The sequence below is a fragment of the Zootoca vivipara genome, chromosome 6 (assembly GCF_965207765.1).
Source record: "Zootoca vivipara chromosome 6, rZooViv2.hap1.1, whole genome shotgun sequence".
NCBI lineage: Eukaryota > Metazoa > Chordata > Lepidosauria > Squamata > Lacertidae > Zootoca > Zootoca vivipara.
Window position 1 is genome coordinate 84,686,415 of NC_142589.1, and position 22,387 is coordinate 84,708,801.

General features: G+C 48.6%; 1 protein-coding gene across 2 annotated transcripts in view; it reads right to left on the minus strand.

Annotated features, from left to right (window-relative positions):
- HOMER3 (homer scaffold protein 3) overlaps positions 1 to 22,387 on the minus strand; it is a 39,564-nt gene that overhangs the window by 12,977 nt on the left and 4,200 nt on the right. The window contains exons 3-8 of one of the 2 annotated variants that reach the window (XM_035120914.3): positions 5,378 to 5,537; positions 4,607 to 4,763; positions 3,898 to 4,029; positions 2,376 to 2,483; positions 1,209 to 1,330; positions 394 to 550 (exon numbers count right to left, since the gene is read on the minus strand). In XM_035120914.3, the coding sequence (XP_034976805.1) occupies positions 394 to 550; positions 1,209 to 1,330; positions 2,376 to 2,483; positions 3,898 to 4,029; positions 4,607 to 4,763; positions 5,378 to 5,391 (690 nt within the window). In that variant the 5' untranslated portion in view covers positions 5,392 to 5,537. The remainder of the gene's footprint in view (positions 1 to 393; positions 551 to 1,208; positions 1,331 to 2,375; positions 2,484 to 3,897; positions 4,030 to 4,606; positions 4,764 to 5,377; positions 5,538 to 22,387) is intronic. The other variant, XM_035120915.3, reaches the window with a different exon arrangement.

Sequence of the window (22,387 nt, forward strand, 5' to 3'; positions counted from 1 at the left end):
AACAGCCAGGAATGGCTTACGAAATGGATGGGACTCTGCTGAAATGGCAAAACTGACTGCCAAATTAAGAGGACATAATGACAAAGTGTCTAAGGAAGAATGGAGCCCAAAGATGGATTACCTATCAAATTATCCCCCATATATGAAGTCGCCGCAGGCAGGGTTTGAAATACAAGCAGCAGAATGATGAAAGATTAAGCAAAACTCTTGCCTTGAAACTTCCCTTGGAGTTTGCAATCCCTGCACCACCAAGAGCATCACCTGGAGCAGAACATAATGGCCCCCTGAGATCACGACCACGGTGAAGTGCGCTGCAAAGATGGCGGCCGTCTCGGTCAGCCCCTCAACCAGGCTCCCACACCAAAGGCCCCTCCCCAAAGGTCCCCCCCTCACCCGTTGCCGCAGGGTCTCTGTCTCCTCCTGGTAGGCTGCCAGCTGTTTCTTCCATTGCTCCACGTTGGCGTTGGCTTCGTTCAAGGCGGCCACCAGCTTGTTGTTGTTGTCTTGCAGGGTGAAGAACTCTGCCTCCCACTGGACTTCGCAGACAGAGCTGGGAAGGAGACAGAGAGGGTCAGTGGTGGATGCCAACGGCCACTTTGCCAAGAATCCCAGAATCTGCAGAGTTGGGGGCATAGCTGCCAAGTACCCCGTTTTCCCCGGGAAACCCCCCGTTTTTACTTACCTTTTCCCGGTGGTCACCCGTATCACTTCGTCTCCCGTTTTTCTCCGTTATTTTCTCCTGCCGGCAGGCAATTTTTTCCTTTTTGATTTGCCCTTCTATGGGCACAAATCATTTTTGGTGCCCATAGATGGGCGGGGCGACACCGGAAGTTGCGTTGACGCCCTTCCGGTCATGCGTAGAAGCTACTTTTCAAGCCGGCGGCGGCCATTTTTGGTGCCCATAGAAGGGCAAAGCGACACCGGAAGTTACGTCGACGCAACTTCCGGTGTCACACGGCTGCCAATCCCGGATTCTGCAGTCCCGGGACTTGGAAGGTAAGGTTGGGGGGGACCCCGAGGGCCATCTAGTCCAACCCCCTGCAAGGCAGGAATATTTTGCCCAGATGTGGCTCAAGCCCATGAGCCTCAAAGGCTTGCGCTTTACCAGCTGAGCTCTCCCAGCTGCTAGGGAGCAAGATTTGAACAGGAATAAAATAGCCGCAATTCGGGAGCCCCTTTCCCTAACCCCCCTCCGTCGCCCTCCTCACCCTTCGGAGAGCATCTTCTTGATCCGCTCCCTCTCCGTCGTCATCTCCATGTCGGCGCTCTGGCTGCGGAAGAGCTTGTCGTCTCCGGGTCCATTGGAACTGATGATGGGGCTGGGGAGGATCTGTGGGGCAGGAGAGCATGGGGAGGGGGCAGGTGAAGCAGAGTCCAATTTCAGGTGCCCTCAAGAGCCACCTGTAGCATTCCAGGAAGGTGGGATCTCACGCATGGACAAACGCACCCTCCGAGGGGTCGAGTCCCCGTACCACACTGGGAAATCCCAAACCTTCCAAAAACCCCAGGTGGTTCTCTTGCTATCCAAACCTAGAAGAACCTCCTCTCTTCCTCACCGTAACCTTTTTTATGCTCCTCTGGAACTCCATGCCACTGGGTGCTAAAAAATTCAACTAGAACTGTCGCTTAGCGCTTCGGAAGCTTTGCTAAGTATTAAAATGGTGGCTTTATTTTTTTTAAAAAAAAACCTCCCTGCTCAATGCGAAGCTTCCCTTCTCTCTTCCTCTTCCTCCTCCTTCTCCAGGCCAAGGGACTGTTCACACTCCCTCCTCCGCATGTGCTGCTGATCCATCTGTGCCCAGACCTAGGAACATGGCGTCCTCCACCCCCCAGATCCACCTGCCTGTCCCTGTTACCCAGGAGGGAAACAGACCCCTGCCCATCTCTCCCAGGTTCCTGTCACCCACCCCACCCTGCTCCCCTAGTTCGCCAGTGCTGGCACACGGGGGGCCAGACGGGGACTCCAAATCTGTTGCTCGAGCCTGGATACAGAATCCTGTTGTTAAAGCCTAGATGCAGAAGGAGTTTATCTAATCCCACCTCTGCACGGCGGAAGCCAACAAGCCATTGTAGTCGAAGAACGTAAGCAGCCATGTTAGAAACTCAGGTATATAATCTCTAGGGGAAAAATGGGTCCTTAGACCAAGGGTGCAGTTGCCAAAACAAAATGTCCATTTGCCATTTGGGGGCAAGTCAGCTCTAAAGTCTTATTTTTCAAATGAGACATTGGCTGTGATGGTGTCAGGTGGGCAGGGTCGAAACAGATTCATGGGCCAAATTCGGACCCTGCCGGGCCTCATTTTCAGAGGTTCCCCATGCTTGGCCATCCCCCGCTGCAGGGTTTTTTTGGGGAACAGGAAATCTGGCCTGCTTACCTGGTGGGACGTCAAACTGAGGGCTGGGCTGGTCAGCTCCGTCTTATCCTGCGACTTCTCCCTTGCCAGGCGAGCGGCTTCCTTCACCTCCTGAAACTTCTCTGCAAACTAAGCAGGGTAAAAAAACGGAGTGGTTCGGCCGCCAGCTTGGATATTTGTAAAATGGGTCAAAAAAGAGGCCCTACCCTCTTCTACCTTGCTAGCTTTACAGCACCCTTTAACTCGTTTTTTTATAATTTAAAATTTTTATTAGATTTCCCCCCAAAGTTTCCAAAGCTGCTAAGTGGGAGAACAAAAGAGTTGTGTGAGAGCTGAGCTGGAAGCTCTGTGCTGGACCCAAAGCTGTGACTAACCAAGATCATAGAATCATAGAGTTGGAAGAGACCACAAGGGCCATCCAGTCCAACCCCCTGCAAAGCAGGAAACACCATCAAAGCATTCCCGACAGATGGCTGTCAAGCCTCTGCTTAAAGACCTCCAAAGAAGGAAACTCCACCACACTTCTTGGCAGCAAATTCCACTGTCAAACAGCTCTTACTGTCAGGAAGTTCTTCCTAATGTTTAGGTGGAATCTTCTTTCTTGTAGTTTGAATCAATTGTTCCATGTCCGCTTCTCTGGAGCAGCGGAAAACAACCTTTCTCCCTCCTCTATATGACATCCTTTTATATATTTGAACATGGCTATCATATCACCCCTTAACCTTCTCCTCTCCAGGCTAAACATACCCAGCTCCCTAAGCCGTTCCTCATAAGGCATCGTTTCCAGGCCATTGACCATTTCGGTTGCCCTCTTCTGGACACGTTCCAGCTTGTCAGTATCCTTTTTTAACTGTGGTGCCCAGAACTGGACACAGTACTCCAGGTGGTCTGACCAGAGCGGAATACAGTGGTACTATTACTTCCCTTGATCTAGACGCTATATTCCTATTGATGCAGCCCAGAATTGCATTGGCTTTTTTAGCTGCTGCATCACACTGTTGACTCATGTCAAGTTTGTGGTCTACCAGGACTCCTATATCCTTTTCACATGTACTGCTCTCAAGCCAGGTGTCTCCCATCTGGTATTTGTGCCTTTCATTTTTTTTGCCCAAGTGTAGTACTTTACATTTCTCCTTGTTAAAATTCATCTTGTTTGCTTTGGCCCAGTTGTCTAATCTTTTAAGGTCATTCTGAAGTGTGATTCTGTCCTCTGGGGTATTAGCCGCCCCTCCCAATTTGGTGTCATCTGCAAACTTGCTCAGATCTCTTGGGGTGTGAATGCTGTGAGCTCCCCTTACAATGCTCAGGTCATACTCATGTGCAAATAAAACCATATATCCTCAGGACACTGCAGTCTCCACCAACCTTCCTTCCAACGACACAGCCCTGGTCGAGCAATTGGAACCCCCCTGGAGTTTCTCAATTCTCAGAGATTAGGGTAGTGTTATAACAGTAGTATGTCGCTTTGCAGGGTGTGTTAAGTTTAGTAACAAAAAACAAAAAACCGTTCCTTCCTTTCCTTATCCTGCCCCCCAGTTCTTACCTGGGAGAGATGTTGCTCAGAAGCAAATCCCAGGCCATAGACGGTGTTTGCCCTGCTGTCGGCCCACTGGCCAAATTTCTGCGAGGTCTTCGTGAACGTCATGTTGGGGGTGATGGTACTGTTGATGATGGCCTTTGGGGAGCAGAGAAAGGCAAGCCTTTTAAGGGTCTCATTCAGCCTTAGGTCAAGAGACAGTGGCTATTTCAAAGCTTCCCTCCCTCTCTCAGAACACTACAATTTGCAGACACCCAAGGAAGCTGAGGGATGGGAGATTCAGGGCGGGTGAAAGAAAATAATACTTCTTCATGCAACACAGAGTTGAACAGAGGAGCTCCCTGCCACGGTGACGGCCAACAACTTGGCTTTGAAAGAGGATTGCATGGAGGAGAGGGCTATCAAAGGTTACGAGCCACGATGGTTGTGCTCTGTTTCTACAGTTTATTTCTTAAAAACAAAACAAAAAAGGTTTTTTCCCCCCAAAATGCAAGCCTATAATGGGGTTTGTTTTCTCCTGCTCTCACTGCCTCTCTCACCTTCAGGGCTGGCTCTAAGGCAAGGCTGGGTGGCGCAATGCGCCAGGGTGCGGGCCGCCAGCGGGTGCCGCGCTGCTGTGCCCACCAGACAGCCATGCTGGGAAACGGGGCGGGGGAGCGCCAGAGGGATCTTCGCACCACGGGGTGCCAGATGCGCCTAAGACGGCTCTGCTCACCTTGGTGCCTCCCACGCTGATGATCCGGTAGACGTTGCGTGTGGCATCGTAGAAGTAGGAGACGGTCAGCGCATGCTTGCTGGTGGGGATCCAGTTCCTCTTGGTGGCGGGGTCGATCTGGAAGATGTGTGCCCTGGTGCTGAAGATCGGCTGTTCCCTGCGAAGGAGGGAGGGAGAGGAAGGAGGTGCTGAGCAGCGGCTGAGATTGGCAGCCAGCAATTGCTGTCCCCTAAAAGGCCGTCTCCCCACCCACCCACCCAACCCACTTCATGTGCTCTTCTGTTCAGCGCCAGGCTATATCTGAGAGACCATATTCCCTCCAATGAACCTGCCTGGGCTCTGAGATCTCGGGGCAGAGGGTCCTCTCTTGGTACCGCCACCCTCTCAGGACGGTGGCTTCTCGGTCGCTCACAGACAGCTTTGGAACTCTCCACTCCTAGAGAAATTAGACCAGCTCCCTTCTTGTCACTCACCCTTTGGTCCCTTTCCCTAAAAACAAAGCTAAGTTTCTAGTCCTCATTCTTCTGAATCAAAGGCTATAAGGAGATAGGAATCGGAGGGCTGATCTCCCCAGCTCTAACGATTAAGCTATACCCATTCCCTGGGAACTGAAGCCGCCCACCCCCTCCCCACCAAGCAACGATCGATTTATGGCAGCTCAAAGCTGAAAATCAAAAGAGGAATTTCAAAGTCTTGGTCTTTGTTAGTTCGAATGTTAACACACAGACACAGGGGAAGCAGAGCGCGTGGAGATTAAGGCAAGGCTGTTACCTAATTGTTGACATTGGTTAATTCTGACCGAAGCAGGTGGTTAGGTGACAAGTGGGGGCTGGGAGAGGGGTCTTTAAGCGGCCATCAACCATCAGGGTAGTCCTTTCTGTCCCTGGGCGAAATTCCCAGTTTGGCTGGGGTCTGGCGGGCGATTCATTTCCTAGCAATGGAAAATGACGGCTGTTAATTGACACACAAAACACAGGAGAGAAAAGGGACCGAGGCGGAAAGCAATATTGCTGAGCAAGAGCCGGCCAGAGGTTTTCTGAGCTGTTAATCTGTAATGATTTTGGGCCACTTAGGAGGAAGCAGGAAGCGGGGAGAGAGACAGACAGAGAGAGAATCAATCTTTGCAATCCCTATATACTGGGCTCCCATGTCTCAGGGAGCTTTAGATTTCTTGACACCTAGAGAGGCGAATGCATCAAGAGTTAGCGACACAAAGAAATGTTGCGTCTCTGCTTCCTTTGCTGCATGGAAGCATTTTTTTTTAATGGTAGGTTATTATTATTATTGAATATTATTGAATTTGCATGCAGCCCCTTCATACACAGATCTCAAGGCTGTTCACAACATAAAAATACAATAGGAAACAACAGTAGTTGAACATCTGCTGAGAGGCTTGGTGAGGGCAGCAGACCCGGTCCCTTGCAGCCTAACACAGCAAAGCACATTCAGGAATCAGAGGAGCAGAAAACCACAAACCAACCCAAGATGATACAATGGAACCATTGTTTTCAAGACAACCCCAGTCACAAGCCTGGCAAATCTGGAACTAGACTTGATGACGCTGGTATCTTTTAGTGATACCAGGCCTTTGGCTCATTAATATCCTTCTGTGGGAAGGGGGTTATTATTGTCTTGCTGTTTTGGTTTAATTATTTTCTTGTGTTTTATCTTTTATTTTCTTCTGTGAACCACACTGATATCTTTTGATGAAGGGTGGTATTTAGTAGTAGTAGTAGCAGTAATAATAATAATAATAATAATAATGTGAGTCTAATTTGAGACAAACTCATCTCCTCATCAACACAAAGAAGCCTTTCTGTTTTCTGATACTTCATATCTGTTCTCAGTATCACTAGATGCTCTCTTATTTTGAAAAGATTCTGACCCACATTCTGCAAATAAATAAATAAATTATTTTGATACAGTGGTGCCTCGACTTACGAATTTAATCTATTCCGTAGGTCGAAAAATTTGTAAGTCGAAAAGTGCCATTGGAAACGAGATTTCCCATTGGAAACAGAAAAATTTGTAAGTCAAAGCAACCCCATCTAAAAATTCGTACGTCGGAAAAACCCTATCTAAAACCGCCGCGGTTTCCGTTCGGATGTCTAGGAATTCGTTAGTGTGCGGCCATTTGCCCCATTCGTAAGTCGAAAAATTCGGTTGTCGAGTCGTTCGTAAGTCGAGGTACCACTGTACTAGACTATACTACCCTGAAATGTTTAAATCAGGCACCCCCAAACTGCGGCCCTCCAGATGTTTTCACCTACAACTCCCATGATCCCTAGCTAACAGGACCAGTGGTCAGGGATGATGGGAATTGTAGTCCAAAACATCTGGAGGGCCAAAGTTTGGGGATGCCTGGTTTAAATGTTTCTCTGATCGTCTTGGGATCTTCCCACCACACTTGTCACCCTCTCCTGGTGCACCACACCCTTGGAGAACCACTGGCTTAGGGCAAAACCAGAGGCAGGGTTTGGAGGTCCCAAGCGGCAGGGTTCTGCAGACTGTGTGACTCCCACACCGAGACTTTCATGACAGGCGCACATTCCAGCAAGCCATGTCCCTCGCCCACCACCAGTCTGCATGCTGCCCTTTTCTCTCTTTCGTTCTTTGGCATGCTTATGGATGCTTCCAACCAGCCGCTCAGGCTGCAGACAATGGCTCCTGCTCCGATGCCAGAAACGATCTCCCATTGCTGATTTCTTTATGCCAGACTGCTCTTTAAAAAAGGAGGGGAAGGCAAAGAGGAGCAGCCCAGCCTGGTCAGTTGGCAACCCCATCAAAACAAGGCCAAAGGCAGGAAGCCGGGGTGGTTTGGGGTTCGAGATCCCAGGAAGCCCTAATGCACAAAAGGCTTCCTCCATATCCTGCAACATTTCTCTGATGAAAACAGGGACATCCTATTTAGTGGTGCTGGAGGAGACTCTTGAGAATCCCATGGACTGCAAGAAGATCAAACCTATCCATTCTGAAGGAAATCAGCCCTGAGTGCTCACTGGAAGGACAGATCGTGAAGCTGAGGCTCCAATACTTTGGCCACCTCATGAGAAGAGAAGACTCCCTGGAAAAAACCCTGATGTTGTGAAAGATTGAGGGCACTAGGAGAAGGGGACGACAGAGGACTAGATGGTTGGACAGTGTTCTTGAAGCTACGAACATGAGTCTGACCAAACTGCGGGAGGCAGTGCAAGACAGGAGTGCCTGGCGTGCTATGGTGCATGGGGTCACGAAGAGTCGGACACGACTAAACAACTAAACAACAAAAGAAAAGAGTGACATTCCAGGCATCTAGAGGTTTGCCCCGCCCCGGGTGTCGGTTAGCCGTCATTCACCCGATTCAAGGATCAAATCAGAAACCAGGACAGCTTCTGTAAATCCGAGGCTGTCCCTGGAAAATAGGGACACTTGGGGGGGGGGAGTCCTGCTTCTTTCCCACAAATGTTCAGACTGGATATGCAAACATTGATGTAGGACAGGCCTGCACCTCCCATCTTGTTAAGCACAGAACCTGTGTGAGATTGAGACCTGGAAAAAGAGTTTTTTTCAGGATCATATCCCCAAATCACAAGAGAGCACGGAGCCCCAAATCGCTGCCATGCTCTCGCAATTAAAAATGGGACACCCCATTTCTTTCCATGACAGTTGGAATGTAAAATATAGGAATATAGGTAGATGCCTTATACAGTGATACCTCAGGTTACAAACACTTTGGGTTACAGACTCTGCTAACCCAGAAGTCTTAACCTCGGGTTAAGAACTTTACCTCAGGATGAGAACAGAAATCAAGTGGCAGCAGCGGGTGGCCCCAGTAGCTAAAGTGGTACCTCAGGTTAAGAATGGTTTCAGGTTAAGAACGGACCTCCGGAACGAATTAAGTTTGTAACCAGAGGTACCACTGTACTTAATGCTTTATTATGTTTTTATGTATGTTGGCAGCTGCCCAAAGTGGCTGGGGCAACCCAGGCATATGGGCTGGGTATAACAGCAACAGCAGCAACAACAACAATCGCAATCGCAATATTATTATTATTATTATTATTATTATTATTATTATTATTATTATTACACCACCTGAATTTGTCAATATTCAATCAACATTACCCTGCAAAAGAGCAACAATCTGAAAGTGACCAGGGGCAGACTTTGGACTTTCAAATTTCGGCAAGTCCAAAATTCACCATGCCCCAACCTCCCGTTCTACATGCCTAGTATGTCATAGTTGCAGTGCCACCCCCCCCACCCCCCGGCTCGGCGGTTGCACTCCCTCTGATCTGCCTGTGAAGCTTCATTAACTATGAACTCCAAAATCTGGGATCCTGTCGAATCTGGTGCCGAAGTCTTGCAGTCATTTTTGCAGCAAAACCCCTGCGTTTTGCGAGACCCTACAAACATGAGGTTTTCGCTGCAAAACAACTGCAAAGCTTTGCCACCCGTTTCGAGGTGATCCCATACTTCGAGGTTTGTAGCTAATGAAGTCTGCCTCCAAAGTGGCCCTTGACAGAGTACAGAGCAAGAGGACCAGTTAGCAGGTGGACGTCACTCGAAGCAGCTGCTGGGATTGCAGCTTTTGCAGTCTCGACATGCTCAGCCCAGGACGTTCTTCGGAGCAAGCCAGCGGCCTCTGCTTGCCTGGAGGCAATGGGAGAGAGCTTCACACACTGGCTGCAGGGGGCTTTGAAGAGGCACTTAGAAACCAGCCGGCCACCAGCAGGGCGTCTCCGCATGTGAGCGGGTGTGCATGTCCTGGGGCAGAGGGGTGTGTGCACGCGTGCGTGCATGCGAGAGAGCATTCTCCTCCGCATGCCGGCTCCTCGGGGCTCTTGAAGCGTGCAAGATTGGTGCTTGATTGTTTGCACAGAGAGAGAGAGCGCGAGGATGCTGGGAGCATAGCAAAGAGAAATGAATGGATCTCTTTTTAGATATAAAAGGAGCAGGACAAAGGACAGTGAGGAGATGGGAATGGGAGGGAGGACATGCTGATAAAAAGCAGCCTCGCGGAAAGATGAGGCATCTGCTTCCCCCAGCACAAAGGGGGAACCGGTTGGAGCATGCAAGTTTTTTGCTGCTGGGGGCTGCCTCGCTACAGTGGATGGAGCCAAGAGGCACAGGGCCCCCTTTCTCTGTCTGGCTGCATACACACCACACATTCAAAGCATGTTTTTGTCCCAACCCTAGAATTCCGGGAGCTGTAGCACATGCCCTCATGGGACCTTAACTCCCAGCATCTTTAGAAAACTACAGTTCCCATGATTCCTTTTTGGGAGGATAAATGCATCTTCTTCTTTTTCTTTGGCGATCACTCGTAGCCGAGTAAGATTGTCTTCCATAAACATGGTTTTAACAGTAAGTGACTGTGGAGTCCAGTTCTGGATCCATACGTCCTTCCACAGTGGGGACATTGGTTTCCGGGCGGGAGTTGATCACGGTGTGGATTTGCCAAGCATGCCTTCCTCTTAGCACGTTTCTCCCTTACGTCCTGAGACCGAGTTTCTTCAAAGCCCATGACACCTTTGGTAAAGACTGTTCTCCAACTGGAGCACTCGCAGGCCAGTGTTTCCCAGTTACGCTTTCCATTTTTAAGTTCGGAATAGAGTAGCTGCTTTGGAAGGTGATCATCAGACATCCGCACAACATGACCAGTCCAACGAAGTTGATGTTGAAGAATCATTTGCTTCAACACTGGTGATCTTTGCTTCTTCCAGTACACTGATATTAGTTCGCCTGTCTTCCCAAATGATGTGTAAAATTTTTCGGAGGCACCATTGATGGAATCTTTCGAGGAGTTGGAGATGGTGTTTATAAGTGGTCCATTTTTCACAAGGGTAAAGTAAGGTTGGTAGTACAATAGCTTTGTAAACAAGCACTTTGGTTTCCCTGCGAATGTCCCGGTCCTCAAACACTCTGCACTTCAATTGGGAGAAAGCCGCACTTGCAGAGCTCAGGCGATGCTGGATTTCGGCATCAATGTTGGCCCTTTTGGAAAGGTAACTGCCTAGGGTAGGAAAAGTGATCAACATTTTCCAACGTTACACCACTGAGTTGGATTTGTGGCGCTGCAGAGGGGTTATTTTGTACTTGTTGGTGCAGTACTTTGGTTTTTTGGATGTTGAGTGATAGGCCAAGCTTTTCATTAGCTTCTGCAAAGATATTTAGGATGGTTTGGAGGTCATCCCCTGAGAGTGCTGTGCATTGGTCTCTGGCACACCCTCTTTCTGCTGCCCCTTGCACCTCTCTTCCTTGTCACATACACGAAAGGGATGGCATGTGGTTTTGGGGGTGCAGGTTGCTCACCCCGCAAAAAAGTAAACCCAGAATTGATACTGTTGCACTCAGGTCCTCTTTGCAGGCTTCCCATGGGGGCAACTGGTAGGCCACTTTGACGACAGGATGTTGAGCTAGGTGGACCACTGGCCTGATCCTGCCACAGGGGTCTTCTTCCCGGTGAAGCGCTCCAATGCAAAACTGGGATAGAAGCATAGAATTGTAGAGCTGGAAGGGACACTGAGGGTCATCTAGCCCAACCCCCTGCAATGCAGCTGTTCCATACAGGGATTGAACCTGCAACCTTCGCATTAACATCAGCAACATGCTCTAACCAACGGAGACACCTAATCTCACGGTTGTGGGTTCAAGCCCCACATTAAGCAAAAGATTTCTGCAACACAGCGGGTTGGACTAGATGACCCTCGGGGACCCCTTCCAACGCGACAATTCTATGATTCTATGGCAATGCACTTCCCTTTTCCATGGTAACTTTCAAGCCTGTTTAAAAATAGCCTCCAAACGCTCTCAGGTCAGGCCAGGCGCCTCTCCTTCTCCCCGTTTCCTTCTCTGAGCTCAGAGGCTTCGCAGCAGTAGCTGCTGACAATGCCTGACTTTGCTGTTGCTGCTGAATATCTCTCTCTCTCTCTCTCTCTCTCTCTCTCTCTCTCTCTCTGTGTGTGTGTGTGTGTGTGTGTGTGTGTGAAATTTCCATCCTACCACATAGAAATAAATGCCATTTGCAGAGAAAAATCCACTGCACAGCTACTCCACAGGCAAATCTTCCCTCGCCCTGGTTCCCTCAGGTTTCTCAAACAAAGCGACTATTTTAAAAACAGGAATGGGTAAAAAAAGGAAGAGATGAAAGAGTGGAGGAAGTACAGAAAGGACTACAGCAACCTCTGCCATTGAGCCAGGTGTGTAACTGCATCTCTTCCTGTCCACACTTCCTCCCCCCCCCAAAAAAATTCATTAACTCTGCCTCTCTCCTGGCTAAATAAAAAAATTCCTTCAGTAGCACCTTAAAGACCAACTAAGTTTATATTTTGGTATGAGCTTTCGTGTGCATGCACACTTCTTCAGATACACTAGAAACAGAAGTGTCAGACCCTATATATATACAGAGGGTGGTGGGGGTGGGTGGGAATGGGAGATGGGCTGATGGGAGTGGTAAACCTGTAGATGGGTGTTAATGGCTGCTGATGGCTGCAATTAGTCCTGGGCTGAGGTGCTAAAGAAAGCTTGATCATGCATAATGAGATAAGAATCCGATATCTCTATTCATCCCAGGTGCTTCCATGGTTTTAAGCTTGGTAATGATTTCCAATTCAGCAACTTCCCTTTCCAGTCTGTTCCTGAAATTTCTCTGTAATAAAACAGCTGCTTTGAGATCTTGTATAGAATGTCCTGGGAGATTGAAGTGTTCTCCTACTGGTTTTTCAGTCTTATGGTTCCTGATGTCAGATTTATGTCCATTTATCCTTTGGCGTAGGGTTTGGTCTGTTTGTCCAATATAGAGAGCTGAAGGGCACTGTTGGCATTTGATGGCATACACAATGTTAGAAGATGAGCAATTAAATAGTCCTGAGATGGTATGTTGGATGTTGTTGGGGCCAGTAATGGTGTTGTCTGGGTGTATGTGGCAGCAAAGTTGGCGTCTGGGTTTATTGCAGGCTCTGGTACCAGTGTCCATGTTAAGTCTGGTGGTTGTATTATTGTGGGTGAGGAGTTGTTTAAGGTTGTCTCTCCTGGCTGCCTTCCCCCAGACATCAGCAGCTGCCACGCCAAATCCCTTTCCCCACCCGAGCCCTATTTGCATGCCCAGCACCAAAGGCAGAAATGGGCCACTCTGTCCGCCGGGTCTGGAAGCAGAGGGTTGAGCCTTGCTTTTGTATCCTGGCCTTCCTCCGATGGAACTGGATAGCTCAGTTGGCAGAGCAAGAGATTATTAATCTCAGGGTTGGTGGTTTGAGTTCCACCTTGGGCAAAAAGGTTCCTGCATTGCAGGGGGTTGGACTAGATGACCCTTGGGGGTCCCTCCCAACTCTATAGTTCTAGGATTCAAACTGGGGGGGGGAGAGAGAGCCCATTGGGAGTGGGCAGGTCTTTTTGGACCCTGGGGCCACATTCCTGTCCTGACAGCCTTTTGGGGGGTCACACCCTGCAATGGATAAATGCTTTAAATTCTGCTTACTTCTCTGCAAAAGGGATGCAAAGCAATCTCTAGGTGCCTAAGAACACCCTTGCAGGATCAGGCCATCTGGTCCAGTGGTCTTGTTCTCAAAGTAGCTGACCTGCTAGCAGTGCTTTCCCCCCTCCCCTCCTGCGGTTTCCAGCCACTGATATCCAGAACAGAAGCATTCCTTCTGAATAGGCAGAGCCGAGCCATTGTGGCTAGAAGCCGCAGATAGCTTTATCCAACATGAATTTGCCACCTTCTCCAGCAACTTGCATTCCACATTGAGCAAAAGATTCCTGAATCACAGGAGGTTGTGGGACTAGATGACCCTCAGGGTCCCTTCCAACTCTACAATTCTATGAGTCTATGAGTGGCAGACTGACTTCTGCCTATGGAGGACGCATCCAGCTGCCCTGGCTAATAGTCACCAACAGATCTCTCCTCCTCTACGAATTTACCAAATCCGCTTTTAGAGCAATCGAACCGAGTGGCCGCCAGCACATCCTTGTGGCAGCTAGTTCCACAGATTAGCCTGGTCTCGTGGGAAGTGCTTTTTCATTCTATTCTTTTTGACCCCAGTAAATCCCCCTTGGAGAAAGGAAGGAAGGCTTTCTTGCACATCCAGTATGATCTGACCTAGTCTTCCCTGCAAAAAAAAAACTGAAAGGGGGTCGCTGGGCTCTTGTTCCCAACAACCTCTCTCTCTCTCTTTCTCTCTCTCTCTCTCTCCCTCCCCCCCTTCCAACTTTTAAGCAGGTGCCCATCAGCATCCCTGAGCACATGAGTTATTAAAATAGTTCTCCTCCTCTCTCCCCCCCACCCCCGCAATTTCCAAACTACCCCTCCCTGCTGTATCTAAAGGGGGCGTGAGGGGAGGAAGGAGATTCTGATTGGTCTCTGCTGACCACCTCGCCCATCCAATGGGAGGCTTTGCATGGCCGGGGGGGGGGGGGGGGCTGCTAGGAAGAAGGACAGCAAGAGAAGGTGGAAACCACCAGTAGTGGGCTGAACAGATCTTGTGCATTCATCCCCTTCATCCCTCTCCTGCAACCTCCAGTCTGCAAATCTTCCCTCAGTACCATCTTTTCTGCAACCTCAAAAACCTGCCTCTTTTTCAGGTTTGGTGAATTGCACCTTTGCCTCACCAGGTCCCTGCTAGCACACCCTCCCCACGTCTGTGTGCCTCTGCCCCTTCCTCCGCTCTTCACTGATTTCACCCCTGCCCTTGGCCTGAGAGGGCCTCTCCTTAGATGCCACAGCTTGGGGGGGGGTGGCAGACACATCCCGACATGGGTGAAATTCCAACATGGAGCACAAAATCATAGAATCATACAATTGTAGAGTTGGGAAGGGACCCTGAGGATCATCTAGTCCGACCCCCAGCAATGCAGGAACATGCAACTGTCCCTTCGGGGATCAAACCTGCAACCTTGGCATGATCAGCACCACACTCTCACTATAACTGAGCTATTGCACCATTTATATAAAGAAATAGGGACCCGGGTGGCACTGTGGGTTAAACCACAGAGTCTAGGGCTTGCTGATCAGAAGGTTGGAGGTTTGAATCCCCACAACTGGGTGAGCTCCCGTTGCTTGGTCCCAGCTCCTGCCCACCTAGCAGTTCGAAAGCACATCAAAGTGCAAGTAGATAAATAGGGACCGCTCCGGCGGGAAGGTAAACGGTGTTCCCATGTGCTGCTCTGGTTCGCCAGAAGCAGCTTTGTCATGCTGGCCACATGACCCGGAAGCTGTCTGCGGACAAACGCTGGCTCCCTCAGCCTATAGAGCGAGATGAGCGCTGCAACCCCAGAGTCGGACACGACTGGACCTGATGGTCAGGGGCCCCTTTACCTTTACCTATATAAAGAAATACTTCTGTGGCCCGAGGACCAGGGTTTGGGGAAACCCAGTGTCTGGTCACGGTGCTGCTAGAGGAATAATAATAATAAATAATAATAATAATATGTCGTCCACCCAACTGGGTTGCCTCAGCCACTCTGGTGGCACCCAACCAAATATTAAAAACACAACAAAACTTCAACCATTAAAAACTTCCTGAAACAGGGCTGCCTTCATACATCTTTGGAAAGTTAGACAGTTCTTTATCTCCTTGACATTTGATGGGAGGGCGTTCCCACAGGGCGGGAGCCACTACAGAGAAGGCCCTCTGTCTGGATCCATGTAGCTTCACTTAATCACAGGGAGGGAACCACCAGAAGGCGCTTGGAGATGGACCCCAGTCTCCGGGCTCCAGCTAAACAATGTTTGAAGTAAGCATGGAACCAGCGCTTTTTTTCTAAAAAAATGTTTAGGGGTACTCTTGTTTTCCTACTCATATTGAAAAAATGCCCCTCAATGACGCCAAACTTAGATTCACAAAATGTACCCCTGCGTACCCCCAGAAAAGAAGCACTGCATGGAACTATATAGAGGCATTGGCTGGCTTCACAGTTTTTCCCATATTGTGATTTTTGCATAGCACACACATACACACATCATGATTTGTAATATATTGTCAGGTCAAAAACTATGAAACAGATATCAAGATATGGGCTTTGAAGTGGCTTTGGACAATATATCCATATATTGCCCAGCCCTCCTCCCTTTACCCTTCCCCAAAGGCTCTCCATGATCTGCTGCATCTATTTGCTAGGTCAACCACAGCAAACTATGGCAAGTTCTTAAAGAAATGGGAGTGCTTGATCACCTCATCTGTCTCCTGAGAAATCTCTATGTGGGACAAGAAGCTACAGTTAGAACGGGACAACTGACTGGTTCAAAATTGGTAAAGGAGTACGACAAGGCTGTATATTGTCTCTCTGCTTATTTAACATATATGCAGAATTCATCATGCAAAAGGCTGGACTAGATGAATCCCAAGCCGGAATTAAGATTGCCGGAAGAAATATCAACAATCTCAGATATACTGATGACACAACCTTGATGGCAGAAAGTGAGGAGGAATTAAAGAACCTTTTAATGAGGGTAAAAGAGGAGAGCACAAAATATGGTCTGAAGCTCAACATCAAAAAACCTAAGATCGTGGACACTGGTCCCATCACCTCCTGGCAAATAGAAGGGGAAGAAATGGAGGCAGTGAGAGATTTTACTTTCTTGGGTTCCATGATCACTGCAGATGGTGACAGCAGTCATGAAATTAAAAGACACCTGCTTCTTTGGAGAAAAGCAATGGCAAACCTAGACAGCATCTTAAAAAGCAGAGACATCACCTTGCCGACAAAGGTCCGTATAGTTAAAGCTATGGTTTTCCCAGTAGTGATGTATGGAAGTGAGAGCTGGACCATAAAGAAGGCTGATCGCCGAAGAATTGATGCTTTTGAATTATGGTGCTGGAGGAGACTCTTGAGAGTCCCATGGACTGCAAGAAGATCAAACCTATCCATTCTTAAGGAAATCAGCCCTGAGTGCTCACTGGAAGGACAGATCCTGAAGCTGAGGCTCCAAAACTTTGGCCACTTCATGAGAAGAGAAGACTCCCTAGAAAAGACCCTGATATTGGGAAAGATTGAGGGCCCAAGGAGAAAGGGATGACAGAGGACGAGATGGCTGGGCAGATTCAAGCTACAAGAAAGAAGATTCCACCTAAACATTAGGAAGAACTTCCTGACAGTAAGAGCTGTTCGACAGTGGAATTTGCTGCCAAGGAGTGTGGTGGAGTCTCCTTCTTTGGATGTCTTTAAGCGGAGGCTTGACAGCTTGATGGTGTTCCCTGCTTGGCAGCGGGTTGGACTGGATGGCCATTGTGGTCTCTTCCAACTCTATGATTCTATGAACATGAGTTTGACCAAACTGCGGGAGGCAGTGGAAGACAGGAGTGCCTGGCGTGCTCTGGTCCATGGGGGTCACGAAGAGTTGGACACGACTAAACAACAACAATTTGCTGGGAATGGGCCTTTGGGGACCCTGTAAGCCCTGGAGAGAAAAGGGACCGAGGCGGAAAGCAATATTGCTGAGCAAGAGCGGGCCAGAGGTTTTCTGAGCTGTTAATCTGTAATGATTTTGGGCCACTTAGGAGGAAGCAGGAAGCGGGGAGAGAGACAGACAGAGAGAGAATCAATCTTTGCAATCCCTATATACTGGGCTCCCATGTCTCAGGGAGCTTTAGATTTCTTGACACCTAGAGAGGCGAATGCATCAAGAGTTAGCGACACAAACAAATGTTGCGTCTCTGCCTCCTTTGCTGCATGGAAGCATTTTTTTTAATGGTAGGTTATTATTATTATTAAATATTATTGAATTTGCATGCAGCCCCTTCATACACACATCTCAAGGCTGTTCACAACATAAAAATACAATAGAAAACAACAGTAGTTGAACATCTGCTGAGAGGCTTGGTGTGGGCAGCAGACCCGGTCCCTTGCAGCCTAACACAGCAAAGCACATTCAGGAATCAGAGGAGCAGAAAACCACAAACCAACCCAAGATGATACAATGGAACCATTGTTTTCAAGACAACCCCAGTCACAAGCCTGGCAAATCTGGAACTAGACTTGATGACGCTGGTATCTTTTAGTGATACCAGGCCTTTGGCTCATTAATATCCTTCTGTGGGAAGGGGGTTATTATTGTCTTGCTGTTTTGGTTTAATTATTTTCTTGTGTTTTATCTTTTATTTTCTTCTGTGAACCACACTGATATCTTTTGATGAAGGGTGGTATTTAGTAGTAGTAGTAGCAGCAGCAGTAATAATAATAATAATAATAATAATAATGTGAGTCTAATTTGAGACAAACAAACTCATCTCCTCATCAACACAAAGAAGCCTTTCTGTTTTCTGATATTTCATATCTGTTCTCTTATTTTGAAAAGATTCTGACCCACATTCTGCAAATAAATAAAAACTTACGAATTTTTCCGTTTCCAATGCATTCCTATGGGAAATCTCGTTTCCAGTGGTGCCTCGACTTACGAATTTAATCCGTTCCGAAGGCACCTCCGTAGGTTGAAAAATTCGTGAGTCGAAAAGCGCCACTGGAAACGAGATTTCCCATAGGAATGCATTGGAAACGGAAAAATTCGTAAGTCAAAGCAACCCCATCTAAAAATTCGTAAGTTGAAAAAACCCTATCTAAAACCGCTGCGGTTTCCGTTCGGATGTCAAGAAATTGGTAAGCGTGCGGCCATTTGCCCCATTCGTAAGTCGAAAAATACGGTTGTTGAGTCGTTCGTAAGTCGAGGTACCACTGTACTAGACTATGCTACCCTGAAATGTTTAAATGTTTCTCTGATCGTCTTGGGATCTTCCCACCACACTTGTCACCCTCTCCTGGTGCACCACACCCTTGGAGAACCACTGGCTTAGGGCAAAAACAGAGGCAGGGTTTGGAGGTCCCAAGCGGCAGGGACCGTTCTGCCGACTGTGTGACTCCCACACCGAGACTTTCATGACAGGCGCACATTCCAGCAGCAAGCCATGTCCCCTGCCCACCACCAGTCTGCATGCTGCCTTTTTCTCTCTTTCGTTCTTTGGCATGCTTACAAGATGCTTCCAACCAGCCGCTCAGGCTGCAGACAATGGCTCCTGCTCCGATGCCAGAAACGATCTCCCATTGCTGATTTCTTTATGCCAGGCTGCTCTTTAAAAAAGGATGGGAAGGCAAAGAGGAGTAGCCCAGCCTGGTCAGTTGGCAACCCCATCTGGGAATCAAAACAAGGCCAAAGGCAGGAAGCCGGGGTGGTTTGGGGTTCGAGATCCCGGGAAGCCCTAATGCACAAAAGGCTTCCTCCATATCCTGCAACATTTCTCTGATGAAAACAGGGACATCCTATTTAGAGGTGCTGGAGGAGACTCTTGAGAGTCCCATGGACTGCAAGAAGATCAAACCTATCCATTCTAAAGGAAATCAGCCCTGAGTGCTCACTGGAAGGACAGATCGTGAAGCTGAGGCGCCAAGACTTTGGCCACCTCATGAGAAGAGAAGACTCCCTGGAAAAGAGCCTGATGTTGGGAAAGATGGAGGGCACAAGGAGAGGATGGACAGTGTTCTCGAAGCTACGAACATGAGTTTGACCAAACTGCGGGAGGCAGTGGAAGACAGGAAGGCCTGGCGTGCTCTGGTCCATGGGGGTCACGAAGAGTTGGACACGACTAAACAACAACAATTTGCTGGGAATGGGCCTTTGGGGACCCTGTAAGCCCTGGACCTCTATGGGTTCTCCGAGGAGGAGGCCAGCCTTTTTTGCAAACTCCCTGCCTCCACTTCCCGCGGCTGCCTCACATCCGATGAGGCAGCGGCGGAGATCAGCAGAGAGCTGGCAGCCAGCCCAGTGACATACTGAGTCAGCTCAGCTGAACAGATCAAGGTGAGAGTTTGCTCCTCTCTCTCTTTTTATAGCTCACATGGCTTCATGCACATTGCCCTGAAACGTAGAATGAGAAGGGTATTTCCCCAAACCCCCCATGCAGGCAATATGGTTGGGTCAGAGGTGGTGGCGGCACACATCCTGTCTCAAACGGAACGGCAGGAGCCCCACACTATGTCTACAGAGCTCGCACCTTGCGGAGGAATCTCACTCAACCCTTAGAGAAACATCAGGACAATCTCATGTGGGCTGTTTCATTCTTGAAAATAAAAAGGATTATAGGGGAAAGGTTATATGGGAGAACAGGTGAGCAGAATTCGGAAGAAGATATAAGGCTCAGGCCCTGGCATTCCCAGGTACAGCTAAGGAGGAGTCTGAAAACCTGAGAGAGGCATTCCTGAGAGAGGAAAGCTTTTTCAATAACAGACCTGTTGAAATCCAGGGACTGAAGTTAGTGAGGACTCTCGGCCCAATGCAGGGTCACAGATATTAGAAGCATAGGATCGTAGAATCATAGACTTGGAAAGGATCCAAGGCTCCTCTAGTCCAACCCCCTGCAATGCAGGAATTTCAACTAAAGCATCCTTTTGGCGGTTCCCTCCCTGTGAGAAGCAAAGCTACGGGGAACCAGGCAGAGGGCCTTCTCGGTAGTGGCACCCGCCCTGTGGAACGCCCTCCCAAAGGAGTTCAGAGAGATAAACAACTACCTGACATTAATACCTGTTTAGGGAAGCTTTTAATCTGTGATATTTTAATGTATTTTAATGTGTGTTGGAAGCCGCCCAGAGTGGCGGGGGGGGGACCCAGCCAGATGGGCGGGGTATAAATAATAAATTATTATTATTGTTGTTGTTGTTGTTGTTGTTGTATAAATAATAAATTATTATTATTATTGTTGTTGTTGTTGTTGTTATTGTTATTATTATTATTATTATTATTACAGATGGCCCCCAAACCTCTGCTCAAAAACCTCCAAGGAAGGAGAGTCCTTCAGCTCTTACTGCCAGAAAGCTTTTTCCTAATGGTGAGTTTCTTGTTACTTGAAGCCATTGTTCTCACCCGTGGCCTAATGCAGTCTTCCTCCACCTCGGCCCTCCAGATGTTTTTGGCCTACAACTCCCATCATCCCTAGCTTGCAGGACCAGTGGTCAGGGATGACGGGAATTGTAGTCTCAAAACATCTGGAGGGCCGAGGTTGAGGAAGCCTGGCCCAATGATTCAAAAAAGGAAGAACGAGAAGCCTTTCCGATTAGTGCCATTAACTACAGTGCTCGAATGAGAGTGACTGGAAAGGGTTTGGGTTTTTAAATAAAAATAAAGTCATTAAAAACACATCATCATCATCATCGTGAGTTAGTTCTATTAGCACCGTTTAAGAGCTCGATGTCAAACCAGGTTGTAAAACAGCATCTGTTTAGGGGTTGCGGTGAACGCTCACTGATGGCTCACCGGTGCCTGTAGGGAACAAGGTCGGGGTGGGTGGGATTCATGCATGCAGGAAAAAGCGCAACGCTTCGGACGTTGTGGAGAGCCAGTGACAATTCCGCTTGGAGCAGCTAGAAGAGGGTGGTGCCAGCGGTGGTCTCAAACTTCAGCAGCGTCCTGCACAATGCCAAACTTTTGCATGCAGCCCACCTCTCGCCTTCCATTCTGCATTATAGTTGTGGCACCCGTAAAGCTCCACGCCCAGTGCAAGCAAAGCAGTTGCGCTCCCTTAATTCAGCCTCTGGCGCCAGAAGTCAGCACACCTGGAAGCATAGCTGCCAAGTTTTCCCTTTTCTCGCGAGGAAGCCTATTCAGCATAAGGGAAAATCCCTTTAAAAAAGGGATAACTTGGCAGCTATGCCTGGAAGCAGTCTGCTTCCTATGGTCGCCATCCATGTGGATCAGGCCAAAGGGGGCCCATCTACTCCTCATAGCAGCAAAATGCCCTCTAGAACTTCAGATAGACTGCCTCTGGGCGTGGAAGTTCCATTCCAACCTAAGAAGAGTCCTGCAGGATCAGGCCAAGGGCCCATCTAGATAAGCATGAGAGCCCCCTCCCCTCATGGGCGTGGCCAGGATTTGTGTTGGCGAGGGCAGCACCAAGCGACCTGCAACACTGTTGGTCAGTTTGTAGAAGCCACCACAACACCATCCAACTGACCTCAGCGAGCATTTCGATTGCAAATATTCTGATGATTTCTACTTTGAGTACAGTATTTTTATTTACCTGATTTGGGAGAGGCAGTTGCCCCCACTGCTCCCTGGCTACACCCATGCCTTTCCTCCTGTGGTTTCCAGCAACCGGCATTCAGAAGCATGGCTGCCTCCGAACATAGAGGCAGGGCAGGGCCATTGTGGCTAGTAGCTGCCGGGAATTTGCCCAATCTTTTAAAGCCCTCCAGGTTGGTGTCCATTGCTGCTTCCTGCAGCAGCGAGTTCCATAGCTCTATGCACTTCCACAGGAAGGACCATGAACCCAAGTTCTAACATCACTATAAATGTAGCATGCAGCCCCAGGTTCCTTTGGGAAGGTGGGCAGGATAAAAATTGAATGAATCAATGAATGAATGGATAATAATAAGAGAGAAAATCTTTTCACTTTCTTAGTCTCTCGCAGAAACGTGGCTGGTCCTTTTTTCTTTTCTTTTTTACATTCCCCACGTTCCCATGAGGTGCAAGCAGAAGCACTGTCCCCATTTATCAAATGATCAGTCTCCTAGAACTGCAAAGTTGGAAGGGACCCCAAGGGCCATCTAGTCCAACCCCCTGCAATGCAGGAATCTCAGCTAAAGCAACCATGACAGAGGGCCATCCAACCTCTGCTTAAAAAGCTCCAAGGAAGGAGAGGCCACCACCTCCCGAGGGAGACCGCTCCACTCTTGAATAGCTCTTACTTTCAGAAAGTTCTTCCAGATGTTGGTCAGAATCTCCTTTTTTGTATCTTGAATCCATGGGTTTGAGTCCTCCCCTCCATAGACAAAACACACTTGTTCCCTCTTCCATGTGGCAGCCCTTGAGATATTTGAAGA